General features: G+C 42.3%; 1 protein-coding gene across 1 annotated transcript in view; it reads right to left on the reverse strand.

Annotated features, from left to right (window-relative positions):
• The window catches only part of LOC123498252 (anoctamin-8-like), a 141,681-nt gene that overhangs the window by 39,883 nt on the left and 86,631 nt on the right, over positions 1-15,167 (reverse strand). Inside the window, 2 exon segments of the mRNA XM_045245442.1 lie at positions 8,053-8,213; positions 12,284-12,369. Of these exon segments, the coding sequence (XP_045101377.1) occupies positions 8,053-8,213; positions 12,284-12,369 (247 nt within the window).

The following is a 15,167-nucleotide window of genomic DNA, read 5'->3' on the forward strand; positions in this document are numbered from 1 at the left end:
GGCTAGTAATCAAGTAATCAAGATAATACCAGAATGATTCATGGAAAATAAAGTTAGATTTTTTAAAAGAGCTCTCACATGCAGTGGTAGTGGCTGGAATAAACTCCGTTATAATTTTGTCAGTACTGAGGAAATTGGATAAATTTACGAATAATAATGGTAGATGGATGTTGGTAAGAATGATTTATACAGGGAATGCCACGTTACCCTACTGGTTCTTCGTATTGTAACTGCCCTGTTCCTGTCGCAGTTCTGGTTCCCGTCTCTAGTCGTCCACAGAGAGAGTACTCGTAAGAAAAGAATGGCTCTTGAATTCTCGTAAATGTCACGGAAATAGAATAATGGCTGTGGGAAATGTTGTACGATGGAAAAATGTTGCTGGAAAAGTTGTGACACATTCGGGTTTGCTGGGGACAAAAGAAAGCGTGGAAACAATGGTGTGTTGTCATATGAATCAGGTTAGGTTAGGCAAGTTTCCCTCTGCCATTTATTCCTATAACTATTTTTCTTACACGATTTTATTCTTTTTTTTTTTTTCTTTTTTTTGTGTCATTCCTTATATACCCTTTTGTTTTTCATATACCCTTTTACCCCACTCCTTCCCAGTGTCATTTATCATTCATCACTTACTCTCCATCCATTTACACCTCATACCATTACCTCCCACTACACTCGAGAAACACCAAGTGTAGGCGTTATCTTCCACAACCACCTTTAATCCACAGCCTACACGCGCCTTCAAGCCTCAATAATCCCCGAACGCTGAACCCAGATGAGGCGCATTTTACCACACAAACTTGAGCCCTGAACGCTCCCTGAAGTGACGCCCAAAGAACCCCGCAGGGAGCAGAGGTGCGCGCTGCTCCTGGTGCTTCTGCCGTTGATGGAGTGGGAGCAGGAACAGGAGGAGGAGGAGTACAGTAAGAGTTTGTGCCCGGCAGTAAACCAACTCTGTGCTAGGAGAGCAGTGCAAACAGAGTCAAGTTAAGCCTGTGAGAAAGACTATTGTTCTCCGCGAGTTAGGAAAGGGGTGAGGGTGTGGTGAGAGACGGAGGTTGAAAGAAGGATGAAGGGGGATAGTGTGTGTGGGAGGAGAGACCGAGAGACACAGGAGGAGGTATTGTAAAGACGATGAGCCCCCTAGGATTATTAGAGGGACAAAGACACTGGGGAAAGGGGAAAAATAATCAGAGAAAGAGAGAGGGCTAAAGATAAACAGACAGATAGATAGACAGATAGATAGAAGTAGGAAAAGTAAAATCGAAGCCACTCTTCTTGTAACGGAAGAAACTCTCATTAAATCACGAGCAATGTGTGTATTATTCAAAATTTATCGTCCAGCAGAAGTTCAATAGAAGTGTAGTATACGTACATCACAGCGTTTGAAAATTCCGCATGGTATGTTTGAATGTTTTATTAACACGGATATGAGAGGAACGCTGCTACTGTTACTTCCACCACTACTGCTGCTAGCTTTACTGCTACAGCCACTGCCCCTGCCACTGCTACTGCTGCTGCTACTGCTACTTCTACTGCTGCTACTATTGTTACTACTACTACTACTACTATTACTATTTATGCTATTACTACCTTTAATACTACTATCTCTAATACTCTACCACTATCACCACTACCAACACTATTGTTACTACTACTACTACTACTACTACTACTACTACTACTACTACTACTACTACTACTACTACTACTACTACTACTACTACTACTACTACTACTACTACTACTGCTACTAATAATAATAATAATAATAATAATAATAATAATAATAATAATAATAATAATAATAACACACACACACACACACACACACACACACACACACACACACACACACACACACACACACACACACACACACACAGTGGTTAGAGCGATGGTTTCACAAGCCAGAGGACCGGAGTTCGATTCCCCGGCCGGGTGGAGATATTTGGGTGTGTCTCCTTTCACGTGTAGCCCCTGTTCACCTAGCAGTGAGTAGGTACGGGATGTAAATCGAGGAGTTGTGACCTTGTTGCCCCGGTGTGTGGTGTGTGCCTGGTCTCAGGCCTATCCAAAGATCGGAAATAATGAGCTCTGAGTTCGCTCCGTAGGGTAACGTCTGGCTGTCTCGTCAGAGACTGCAGCAGATCAAACAGTGAAACACACACACACACACACCGCGTAGTGTAGTGGTTAGCACGCTCGACTCACAATCAAGTGGCCCGGGTTCGAGTCCCGGTAAGCGGCGAGGCAAATGGGCAAGCCTCTTAATGTGTGGCCCCTGTTCACCTAGCAATAAATAGGTACGGGATGTAACTCGAGGGGTTGTGGCCTCACTTTCCCGGTGTGTGGAGTGTGTGATGTGGTCTCATTCCTACCCGAAGATCGGTCTATGAGCTCTGACCTCGCTCCGTAATGGGGAAGACTGTCTGGGTGACCAGGAGACGACCGAGGTGAATCACACACACACACACACACACACACACACACACACACACACACACACACACACACACACACACACACACACACACACACACACACACAAACACTGGTGATTTCGTATGCAATATTTGCCAATAAAGGAGAGAAGTTTTTACAGAGAATAAAAGCCACGAATCCATGTTTTTTGCCACTTCATGACTGAAGGGAGAAGGAACAAAGGGAAGAGAAGATTAAGATGTGGAGCCGAGAGGGAGGGTGAGAGGAGGAGGAGAAGAGAAGGACGGGAGGTAAAATTGAAGAAAGGGTAAGAAAATGAAAGAGAATGGGAAAGGAAGTGGAAAAGAGAGTAATAAAGAGAATAATGGAAGAAGGGAGGGAGAGAAGGAGTAGAAAAGGAAAGAGTGGAGGAAATATTAAGAAAAGGAAAAGAGCTGTGAGAAATGGAGGAGAGGGAGTGAAGAAAGGAGGATGAAAGGAAAATTTGAGAAAGAGAAGGAAGAAAGAAGAGATAGAAGAAAAGATGAGGATGGAAAGGAATGATAGAGGAAGGAAGGAAATGAATGAAAGAAAAGATAAGACGATGGAAGAGCTGAAACCAGGAGAAAGAAAACTGAAAAACGAACGATGAATAGAAACAAGAAACTAAAGAAATGAAGAGGGGAGAAAAATAAAGATTGGAAAATCGGAAACAGTGAAAAAGTCAGAAAATGAAAAAAAAATGAGGAAATGGAAGACGTGAGAGAAGGAGGCGAGGAAAGGAATGAAGGAAGGATTAGGGAAAGAAGATAATAAAAGATGAAGATGGGAAGAAGTATTAAGCGAATCGAGAAGAGAGAGAGAGAAAAAAAATCGATGAAGAAAGAAAAGAATGAAATTATTTGGGTAAGAACTTGGTGGAGAAAAGGGAATAAAGGACTGTGAAGGAAGGGAGGAAGGAAAAGAATTGCATTGGAAATAGATAGATAAGCCGAGAAAATGAAGCAAGAAGAAAGAAAAGAAGAAGGAAGAAAAATAGAAGACGATAAGAAGTGAGAGAAAAAGAAAGAAAACAACTGAAGGAGAGAGAGAGAGAGAAGGAAAAGAAAAGAGTTAAGGACTTGAGAAGGGAGTGAGGAAGGAATACATGAGGAAATGAAAACAATAAGACTAACCGGAAGGAAGGAACATCGTAGTGACAGAAACAGCGGTGTGGGGGCGAGTAAGCAGTGTGTCTGTCTCGCCCACCACAGTCACGTTGGTCAGGTCACTACTCTCTGCCCGTCACGCCACACACACATAAACACTGACGCCCGACACTCTGGCTCCATTGAACACGTCCTTCACACCAATTCTCTCTCTCTCTCTCTCTCTCTCTCTCTCTCTCTCTCTCTCTCTCTCTCTCTCTCTCTCTCTCTCTCTCTCTCTCTCTCTCTCTCTCTCTCTCTCTCTCTCTCTCTCTCTCTCTCTCTCTCTCTCTCTCTCTCTCTCTCTCTCTCTCTCTCTCTCAATTTCTGCAGTCTACTCTTCATTCTCTCCTTTCTCTATCTCTCTTTCTTCTTTGTCGTTCTTTCTCTCTCTCTCTCCCTCTTTCTGATTTTCTCCTCTACATTTCTCTATCTCTTCTTCCTTTTCTCCTTCCCTCTCCTTATCTTTCTCTTTTCTCGTTTCCTTCTTACCCTTTTCGCTAATGCCTTCCTTCTCCTGTCTCATTTCTCTCTCTCTCTCTCTCTCTCTCTCTCTCTCTCTCTCTCTCTCTCTCTCTCTCTCTCTCTCTCTCTCTCTCTCTCTCTCTCTCTCCCTTGGCCTCATGTTTACTAAAATTACACTTCCAGCCCCTCCCAATCGCTCGTCCTTCCACCCCTCCATCCCTCCACCCTCCCGGCCTTCCACACTTCCACACCCCCCCCCCGCCCACTCACTCATTCTCTTGTCTTTCCTCTGGTCATTGTCCTCGTCTTCCCCACCCAACCTGCCTGCTTTCTGCCACTTTATTAACGCCTTTAAATTCCTGGTAAAAACTTGTGTCCATGTTCATAAATTCTCTCTCTCTCTCTCTCTCTCTCTCTCTCTCTCTCTCTCTCTCTCTCTCTCTCTCTCTCTCTCTCTCTCTCTCTCTCTCTCTCTCTCTCTCTCTCTCTCTCTCTCTCTCTCTCTCTCTCTATGTTTACTCCTCATTTATTTGCGCTTTTATGTTTTCTTTTTTTCATTCTATACTCATTTTCTTTTCGTGTGTGTGTGTGTGTGTGTGTGTGTGTGTGTGTGTGTGTGTGTGTTCTCTTTATTCATCCTGGCAAGAGTTTGTGTTTTGTGTTCGCGTCTTTCCTTTTCTTTTTGTCCATCGTTAAGTCTTTGTTTATTTATTTATTTATTTTGGTTTATTTATTTTTTTTCTTTACTCTTTTTTCTATCGTCGTATTTTCTTTCTCTTCTTCCCACTTTTTTCTCCCACATAATGTTTTGTTTTACTCTCGTTTGTTCTCTCTCTCTCTCTCTCTCTCTCTCTCTCTCTCTCTCTCTCTCTCTCTCTCTCTCTCTCTCTCTCTCTCTCTCTCTCTCTCTCTCTCTCTCTCTCTCTCTCTCTCTCTCTCTCTCTCTCTCTCTCTCTCTCTCCGTGATTCAAGCATTTCTTTGCCTATCAAGTTCTTTCCTATTTTCTTCTTTCTCTTTTTGTTTCTCCTCCTCTTCCTTTTCTTCCTTCTTTTTTCCTTCTCTTTCTTCTCCTTTTCCTCTTCCCCTTTCTCTTCTTCCTTCTTACTCTTTGTCCTCCATTATTGTTGTTGTTTTTGCTATTGTTGTTGTTGCTGTTGTTATTGTTGGTTTTTGTCTTTGTTCATGTCCTTGTTCGTCTTGTTCGTTCATTCTTCTCCTCCTTCTTTTTCCTTCCCTTTTTTAATCCCCTCAAACTTCTCCTCCTCTCCTCCTCTCCGCGTCTCCGCCACAACACCCCTGAGTGCATTGAAGCCAAGTTTAGCCACGCGCGAGTTGGGTCAGTCTCTCACCATCAAACCCTTATTGCCTGAGCGGAGTGGCCTGGGTGTGCTGTTCCATAAGGAGCCACCAGCCAGGATTCCCAGCATGTCTTGTGTTACCTTCAACTGACTTCAAACTTGATCTTTCGTAACCTAACTTGACCTAACCAAACTTAACTTTAATTGATCCAATCCAATCCAAACCAAGCCATATCAAACCTAACCAAACCTAATCTAAACTAACCTAACTTACCTGACGCAACCTTGTTTCTCAGGATCTTATTCCTAAACGTTTTTTTTCTTGTTATGTGAGACGGGCACTGGCATAAGAAAACATCATGAACGAAAAAATGCCTACTGAGGTGCTAGTCATTAAGGAAAGGTTAAAAGGATCATTCAGAATTGGAGAATAAGTGCATTGAAGCCTCCCTTAAGAAAGAGTTCGTCACTGAACGAAAGAGATACAGAAACAGGTAGGGAGTTCAAGAGTTTACCAGAGAAAAGAATGAATGCTCGTGAATACTAGTTAACTCTTGCATTTCAGAAATCTTTAGTTGAAGTTAAATGGGTTTTAAGGATAATTTGTGTGTGTGTGTGTGTGTGTGTGTGTGTGTGTGTGTGTGTGTGTGTGTGTGTGTGTGTGTGTGTGTGTGTGGTTCTAATTAATTAACATAATTTCTACATTATTATCAGGAGAAACACTCTTGAGATTCAGGTTAATAATAATTGTTGTTGCCTTTAAAAGCCGTCGTAGTGAAAGAGAAAAGCATTTCAGAATATAGTTGATACTCTCTAGCAGGTTTCACCTGCTTCTTCGTCTCTCTCTCTCTCTCTCTCTCTCTCTCTCTCTCTCTCTCTCTCTCTCTCTCTCTCTCTCTCTCTCTCTCTCTCTCTCTCTCTCTCTCTCTCTCTCTCTCTCTCTCTCTCTCTCTCTCTCTCTCTCTCTCTCTCTCTCTCTCTCTCTCTCTCTCTCTCTCTCTCTCTCTCTCTCTGCCCCTGCGGTGTTCCGGTTTTGTTGTTTCAGAATTTCTTTGTTATTTTGTAGTGTCGAGTGCTCCTAGGAATAGAAATATGACTTTCACTCTTGGTGCAAATAGTGATGGACTTATAAGTGGTTGAGAAAGTATTTGTGAAAATTCGTTGGCCTTCTAAAGTCGCCTTGTTTCCTTTTTTTTTTTTTCTTTAATCCTCGTCCCTCTTCCTCTCCTGTCTTGTCACCTTCTTACTATCCTTTTTCTCTCCACTCCCTTGGTCAAACCACTCCCTGTCGCTTAATCATGTCTTCTTTCTTCCTGTGTTCTTACCCCCTGTCCCTGCTTCTATTTCTGGATAGTTAATACTTCCCAAAGCCACCGTCTCTTTTCGCTACCTTTTTCTTTTCCTACTTCCTTATCCCCTTTCCACTCCTGTCTATCCCACCTTCCCACGATTCTGGTTCCTTATCCCCTCCTCTGCCAGACTCAAACCGCGTCTCCCTCCGGCCTCACCTCCCGTCTTCGCCTTCGCCTGGGATTAAGGAGATCAGTGTGGCGCAGGGGAATAGGTTGCAGGAAAGCCGTTGCTGCAGAGGGAATGAGGGAGTTGGCTTAGTAATCTCGATAGGATAACTGCAAGCAGGAAGACGAGACGGAGGTGTGTCGAGGGAAACAACTGTTTATCGAGACTAACAAAGTGATGTTTTCTTTTACAGTCAGTCCTTCAACGTGTATTGAAAACATGAATATTTAAATGAATGTTAATCTCTAAGTAATTCGCGATGCTTATCCTGAATAGTCTTAGTGAAAAATACTGATTATGCAACATTACTTAATATTTCTAATGATTCAGTTGTTCTTCATTAAAGTTTCTTTGCACTGTTAAAACCGTTTCCATGGAGACACAGAATAAACGAGAGGGAAAGGTTAATGTTGCCTTTTTACGATACAGAAATATTTACGAGAGCCGAGCACAGAAGCAGTGTCCAGAGAGTCATGGATATTGAAAGAAAGAATATTTGGTACAACAGTGAAAGGAATGTTCGTGACTGGTGTCGTCAAGAATATTCAAACTCTGATCTCAAAACATGGAGACATTGAACAGACTTGTGGTTAGCGAGTTGTACGGATTGTGTTGTAGGTATTTTTTTGTACTATTTGAACTCTAACCTTGGATAGATCTACACACTCGTGACCCCTTCACTAGGCCGTCAAGTAAAACAAAAAGTATTTAAGAAGTAAAGCATCATCGACCTCACCGTATTATCACAGTGTTGGCAGGTAATTTGCAGGTGAGGAGTTCAGAGACACCTGTGAGTTTAAATTGGTACCTTTCTGTTTAAACTAAATTTCGGGAAGAAGATGAGTAGTTTGTTAGTCGTTTAGTCGATCCCATCTATGCGAACCCCCCAAAAAATTGTTGCTGCTGTTAATTTTTGCGTCTTTTTCGGATATATAGCTAAGAAACTAGTGTAAAAAATGTCTATACAAAAGCTGTTACTGAAAAGTGTGAAGCATTAAGAGTATTGCAACAAAACTCATTAGCACAAAAATAGTAGAAAAGACATTGTTTCTGTGAATATTTCTTATACATAACTAAGGCACAACAGTATGAAAATGACCATTTGTGACTATATAAAGAAACGTATCTTCGTAGCATTAAGAGCACTAGCGTCAGGACTCACCCGTCGTAGGAAGCTGAGAGGTAGAGAGCGTAGGAGTTAGTGGCGGCGTGATTCTTAACGCACACGGTCACTTCAGGCAGGCGAGTCTTGAGGCGAGTGAGGAGCCAGTGCAGCGTCGCCTCCCGTGTGCCGGCCGCCATCACCACCACCACCTCGCAGTCCTGGAGACGAGCGGGGCATTAAGAGAGCCTTGTATAGTGTATTATTAGGAGGGAATGGTGAGGTGGGAAGAAGCAATAACGCAGGAAGGGAAGGAGGGCAGATCAAATGGGAAGGAAAGACGGTTATGGAGAGGTAAAGAAAGGTGGAAGAAAGAAATGAGGGAGGTAAAAGAGAGAGAAAGAGGAAAAGAGAGAGAAAGAGATTGGAAAAAGAGAAAGAGTAGTAAGGCAACTAAAATAATGAAGCAAGAGTGTACAGAAGCAAAGAACTGCCGAGAAATTGAGGTAGAGTAGGAAAAAAAAATTTAAGAAGGAAGACGCAAATAACTATTCGTAATATGAACACAAAAAAAAAAAAGGAGACAGACAAACAAATGAAACGTAGGTAAATAAAAAAAGAAGGATAGAAAAGAATGAATAAAAACAAAAGAAAAGGGTAAAGAAAGAATCAAGAAAGGCAGAAAGGGAGATAAAAGAAGGGAGAAGAAAGTAAGGAAAGGAGAAGCGAAGATGGGAACTAGTATAGCAAGGAATAACTCGCAGAAACAGGCAAGGAAGCAAGAGAGAGAAGAACAGCAAAGACAGGGAGACACAGAGGAGCAGAGGGAGATAGAAGAAGAGAGACTGAGAAAAAAATGGGAACTGGAAGAGAGACAGAGGCAAGGGAAACAGAGGAAGAAGAGAGAGAGAAGAACAAGGAAACAAAGGACGAGGGATACAAGAGAGAGAGAGAGAGAGAGAGAGAGAGAGAGAGAGAGAGAGAGAGAGAGAGAGAGAGAGAGAGAGAAATGAAACAAGGACAAATGAGGGAGGTAAAGGAAGAAAGAGAGGACGCAAGGCAAGAAGGAGGGAAGTAAGGGAGACAGGAATAGCAAGGGAGAAGAAGCAAGGAGGGAGTAAGGAAAGAGTGAACGTGTCTGGTCGTGCTATTCCCATGCAAAGGTCGCGTGTAATACTCCTGTGCCTCATTTTTGGTCACTGCAGTGCCTTGCCTCATACACTCCAGCGCTCTTCTTGCCTACCACCCCTCACATCTTCAGTGGCGCACCTGTGTGTGTGTGTGTGTGTGTGTGTCTAATTAAGCTATAACGATGTCACTCCACCAATCAATCAAGCAATCACTGCCTTTCAATCAATTTATCGTTCAAGGACTCTCTCTCTCTCTCTCTCTCTCTCTCTCTCTCTCTCTCTCTCTCTCTCTCTCTCTCTCTCTCTCTCTCTCTCTCTCTCTCTCTCTCTCTCTCTCTCTCTCTTTGTGTGTGTGTGTGTGTGTGTGTGTGTGTTGATGTATGTATACATGTGTGCGTGTGTGTGTGTATGAAGAGTTTTCGAGTATGTGGAAGGAAGCAAGGTTTGCGAGAGGAGGGTGAATCGAGGGAAGGAGAGAGAGAGAGAGAGAGAAAGGGGGACGATAGGGGGGGATGGGGAGGGAGTCAAGGCCACGTAACCTTCTGAACCGCCGTACCTTGACCTAACATCGATTTGAACTTTTTTTTTTTTACCTGAGGAGAGAGAGAGAGAGAGAGAGAGAGAGAGAGAGAGAGAGAGAGAGAGAGAGAGAGAGAGAGAGAGAGAGAGAAGAGCCGCGGCAATCCAGCTACAGCACGCTCCTGAATGCATTATTTTACCTTAACGGCCAGAGGGGGAAATATACGTAGTGAAATAGCGAGAGAGCGATACGTAGGGGTGGCTGTGACTCAGGAATGTGGGAGAAGAGAGAGAAGAAGGGACTCGTTCGTTAGTATGCGTATGATAATGAGACACACAGAGAGAGGGGGAGAGAGGATAGAAGAAAAAGAGAAGGGAGAAAGAGAGATTCGTAAAATAATATGTATTCTGGTTTGTGTTTATGCTCGTTCCTCCTCCGTGTTTCTTCTCCGTGAGCGATTGACAAGCGAACGTCTGTGAGAAATCCATGAAATATTCTGTTTTCGGTTCTGTGTTGTACTGAATTGTGTGGTTTGTCTCTGCTTGCTCCCCTCCGTGTTTCTTCTGCGTTTCTTTGTGGCGGGCGAGGGACAAGCATGCGTGTGTGTATGAGGCATGCATGGAAGGGATCGACCTGTTGGCTGCAGGTGTGAAGCGGCAGCTGTGTGCACGGAGCAGGAGTGGGGGAGTGTGGCGTAAGTTTGTGTCAGTCCTGGCTTCTCTCAGTTTTCATGTACCTATTCTTTGTTAATTGATATAAACAGGTGCATTTATTTATTTATTTATTTATTTTGTTTACCCCATTTGTAGTGCTTCATAGATTCTTCACTGCGATATTTATGGAATTTTGGTGTGTGTGTGTGTGTGTGTGTGTGTGTGTGTGTGTGTGTGTGTGTGTGTGTGTGTAATTCACCTCGGTCGTCTACTGGTCACCCAGCCAGTCTTCCCCATTACGGAGCGAGGTCAGAGCTCATAGACCGATCTTCGGTTAGGACTGAGACCACAACACACACTCCACACACCAGGAAAGCGAGGCTACAACCCCTCGAGTTACATCCCGTACCTATTTACTGCTAGGTGAACAGGGGCCACACATTAAGAGGCTTGCCCATTTGTGTGTGTGTGTGTGTGTGTGTGCGTGTGTGTATGAGGGATCTCTCTCTCTCTCTCTCTCTCTCTCTCTCTCTCTCTCTCTCTCTCTCTCTCTCTCTCTCTCTCTCTCTCTCTCTCTCTCTCTATCTATCTATCTATCTATCTATCTATCTATCTATCTATCTATCTATCTATCTATATATATATATATATATATATATATATATATATATATATATATATATATATATATATATATATATCTTTCTCTCTCTCACACACACCATGTCTATCTACCTGTGTCTTTGTCTATCTTGTATTACGCAGCAACTTTGTCATGTTCCAGGTTACGTTGTTTCCGAGAAGTTACCGCCATTAGGGAGGGGAAGGCGAGCTCTCTCGAGAACAATATTCAGACACCTTCTAGTCTCTCACCACCACTATTTCCCAAGGTAGCAGAGATGATTAGCCAGGTTCTCAAGAGTGTTTTCTTGGTAATAATGTAAAAATTTTGTTAATGTATCACTAAAACCGTAAAAAAAACACTCTTAATGACGCATGTAACATCAACTAAACTGAGTCTTTGGAAAGTAATGAAGGTTGTGGTGCAGAAGTGTTCCAGAATAGGTCGTAATGAGAAACGTCTTGCTCTCTCACCACAAATGTTTTCAAAGACCGTAATCTCAAGAGTGCTCCTCACATTGACAGTGTAGAAAATCTTGTAAATCTATCACTAAAACCGGGACACACCCTTAATAACCAATGTAACCATAGCTAGACTGAGCCTTTTGAATATCGTGAAGGTCCGTAGAAAATGTTTGAGAATATGGTTCTGTGACAGGTGGTGCGCTGTAGTGGGGAGACCAAGGGACACTGCTGGTGACTGGGGTGGAGGCGGGTAATGACGCGATTGCTGCGATGGCCGTGTAGGTGCTCAGGAAAAGTACAGGATACACTTCACCTAAGCCCCTTGAGGAGTGTTTGGTGTGTGTGTGTGTGTGGGCTGGGGAAAGGCAAGGAGAGGTGCCTGACTGCTGCAGGAGGGGATTTGAGGTAAGAGAGAGAGAGAGAGAGAGAGAGAGAGAGTCAGACACATAAGTACAGATAGACTGAAACAGCAAAAAAAAAAAAAAAAAAAAAAGCAGACAGAAAACAAGATAAATAAATTGACAGGTGCAGAGAAACAGATTAATAGTAAGGACTTGAAAATTGATTGATAACTAGAGAAACTGATAAATACAGTTAGACTTACACAAATATAGATTCAAATGGACTGAAATAGATAGAAGCAGACAGACAAACAGAGGAATAGATTAGCAGGTGGACAGATAAATGCAGTTAAACTTACAGAGAGGTAGAGACAGCTAGGCTAGACCGATACAGAAAGAGGTATTTTGACAAACATACTGAAAGGCAGATAGGTAGATAAATACAGGTAGACTGAGACAGAGACACATGAATAACCAGAAAAGCATACGAGTAGAAATGATCAGATAAACAGATAGAAACAACAAATAGATACAAAAAGATAAACATTATACACAACTCACCTGCGTGGGCACTGTCTGCATCCACATCCTCTTAGGCAGCATCAAGTGGCCGCTCTGAGGAATCTTCCGCCGCAGGAGTCGACTCGCTGTGGGGAGAAAGAAAGTGCTTAGCTTCCTATTGAGTGGCGGAGAGAGGCGGCCTGGCTGGAAAGGCTAAGGCTGAAAGTCTGGGAGGAAGGGATCGGCGGTAAGGAAGGTCGTATTATGTCACCTTCTTTAGCCTTGGGAAAGATTAGGAATGTCTGGTAGCAGGAGGAGGTCGAGAGATGTTGACTGTTGTTAGGTTAGGTTAGGTTAGGTGAGGTTAAGGAAGGTCAGTTTCGTTATGCTAGACAATCACGTAAGATGTTAGGAATAAATAGATCAGGTTTGAGGTAGGGAGAATTTGGTTACGTTAGGCTTGAGTGGCTTAGATTAGTATAGGGAAGATCAGGTTAGTTTTCTTTGTAGTAAGGTACGTAGAAGTCACGTGGTGAGAAAGGAAAAGTCTACGTAACTTTCTACAAACATTTGATTTTAATTTTAAGTCACGTTTAGTATTGACTCCATTCTTCCCCCAATTCGCCGCCCTTGCTTTGCCACACGCACTCACCTGTACCAGCACGCAACCTGACACACACACACACACACACACACACACACACACACACACACACACACACACACACACACACACACACACACACACACACACACACACACACACACACACACACACACACACACACACAGATACATCTCGTTTAAAATTGCATCATCTGCTCTCTCTCTCTCTCTCTCTCTCTCTCTCTCTCTCTCTCTCTCTCTCTCTCTCTCTCTCTCTCTCTCTCTCTCACACACACACACACACACACACACACACACACACACACACACACACACACACACACACACACACACACACACACACACACACACACACACACACACACACACACACACTGGACTTATTAAAGACGAAATGCACAAAATAACAGTAAAGATTCACCACCATTCTGAATTCACACTTCGCCTTAAATTCTGACTCACACTGACCCGTAAAGTCCTCTGCGCATAGAATATTATTGCCCCAAGAAGCAGCCAAGGGAGAGAAAACAATGGTGCAGCATTTTACAACCGCGCGATGTGCCACTTATGATTAACAAACAATAAAACGATGAAAAAAATAGTCTAGAATAAAAGTAATGATTTTCCAAATGTTATATGAGAAAGAAATGGTATATAAAAGAATAAAGGAATTATAAAATATCGTACGAGGAAAAAAATATGAACAAGGAGAAAAGTAGCAAGTTTTTCAATGTATTTTTTTTTCCTTTAAACATACTACAATAATTACTTTCTGCTAATTGCTTGTCCAGCTCACGGTCCCTCGAGAGTCAGTGTTTGCTGATACCTGATAACCTGTGCAAATAAAATCTCGCAGAACATTTCAAATTAATTATAAACTGATTCGGTTAATTCGGCTGTCGAGAAAATGAGCAAATGAGTTACGAGGTAAATACATTGGCTTCACTGCGACTAAGTTACTAAGTGGAAACATTAAAACAAGATTGATTTGCAGTAAGTTGAACCTTTTATTTTTGTTAGAGCTCTAGGTAACTGTTTCGTCAGTTATGAGGTAGGGCAGGAAGACTCAAAGTGATACAACAAAGATTTTAAAAACCTACGGTGTATTGAATTCATGAGAGTTTTCTTTCACCTCATAGACAAAATATATGTAAAGAAAATTATTTGTGTGAGAGAGAGAGAGAGAGAGAGAGAGAGAGAGAGAGAGAGAGAGAGAGAGAGAGAGAGAGAGAGAGAGAGAGAGAGAGAGAGAGAGAGAGAGAGAGAGAGAGAGAGAGAGAGAGAGAGAGTTTGAACAGAATATTCCAATGATCTTTATACATTCCGCAGTTGAGCTGCAGAATTCTATGAAACTTATCTTGGAATATTTGAGGTAAGAAAAGAACAAACACATTTCCCTACCCAGACATTAGAAAGCGATGCATGTATAGTGCTTTTGCAGACAAAACAAGTTTACGAGAAGAAAGTTACGGTTTTTCGGAAACTTTTAGTCTCTAGGAAGAGTTATTGTGATCCATTGTGATCCAGCAGACTTAAACTTATGGTCGAGAAAAAGCCTTACGAGAAATATGCAACGTAGACCGAAGAACTCCAGGTGGGAATAGAGAAAAATGGAGGAAGGCATACCTTAGGAGGGAAGATAAGTCGAGGAATGGAGCTGATAATATCCTTATGATGACTACAAATATGGAGGGTAGACTAAAAAAAACTCGTGCCAGGAACAGAGGAAAATGGTGAAAGGCATACATTTTTTGGGGAAATGATGAGCAGAGGAATGGAGCTGATAGCATTTTTATGTTTGTATTGTTGTCTGATCGTTGTTTTGCCTGTGTTGGGATGCATATCTAAGAATTGCTCATAAAAACAGAGAAAAATGGAAGGCATAACTTGGGTGGAAGGTGAGCCGAGGAATGGAGGTAATGGTATCCTTATGACATTATGGTTGTTCCATGATTAATGAGGCTGAGTGTGGAGAGTATCGTATTTCTTATTGAGAGTGATTTGAGTATCGCTTGACATTACACTATTCACAAGCAGCTGAGTTTCTGTAATTCTGACGCTAATTCTAAGACAGGACATTAATGAAAAAAAAAATTATGATACTGCAACTAACTTGTACGTAAAATGCACGGTGAGGGAGTACACCTTATTTAAAATGCACAAGAAACGCAAAAATTAATATCTAACAATAAACTCAGCAAGGAGATCAACACAATTCTTTATGCTTGACTGTATTCTCTTACTGCCTACAAATAGCAGCTGAGGTAGAGTGTTGCGTCAACAGTCCTAACTCTAAAATAGAACTAATCCTCAGTTT

Source organism: Portunus trituberculatus, chromosome 47 (assembly GCF_017591435.1).
Source record: "Portunus trituberculatus isolate SZX2019 chromosome 47, ASM1759143v1, whole genome shotgun sequence".
NCBI lineage: Eukaryota > Metazoa > Arthropoda > Malacostraca > Decapoda > Portunidae > Portunus > Portunus trituberculatus.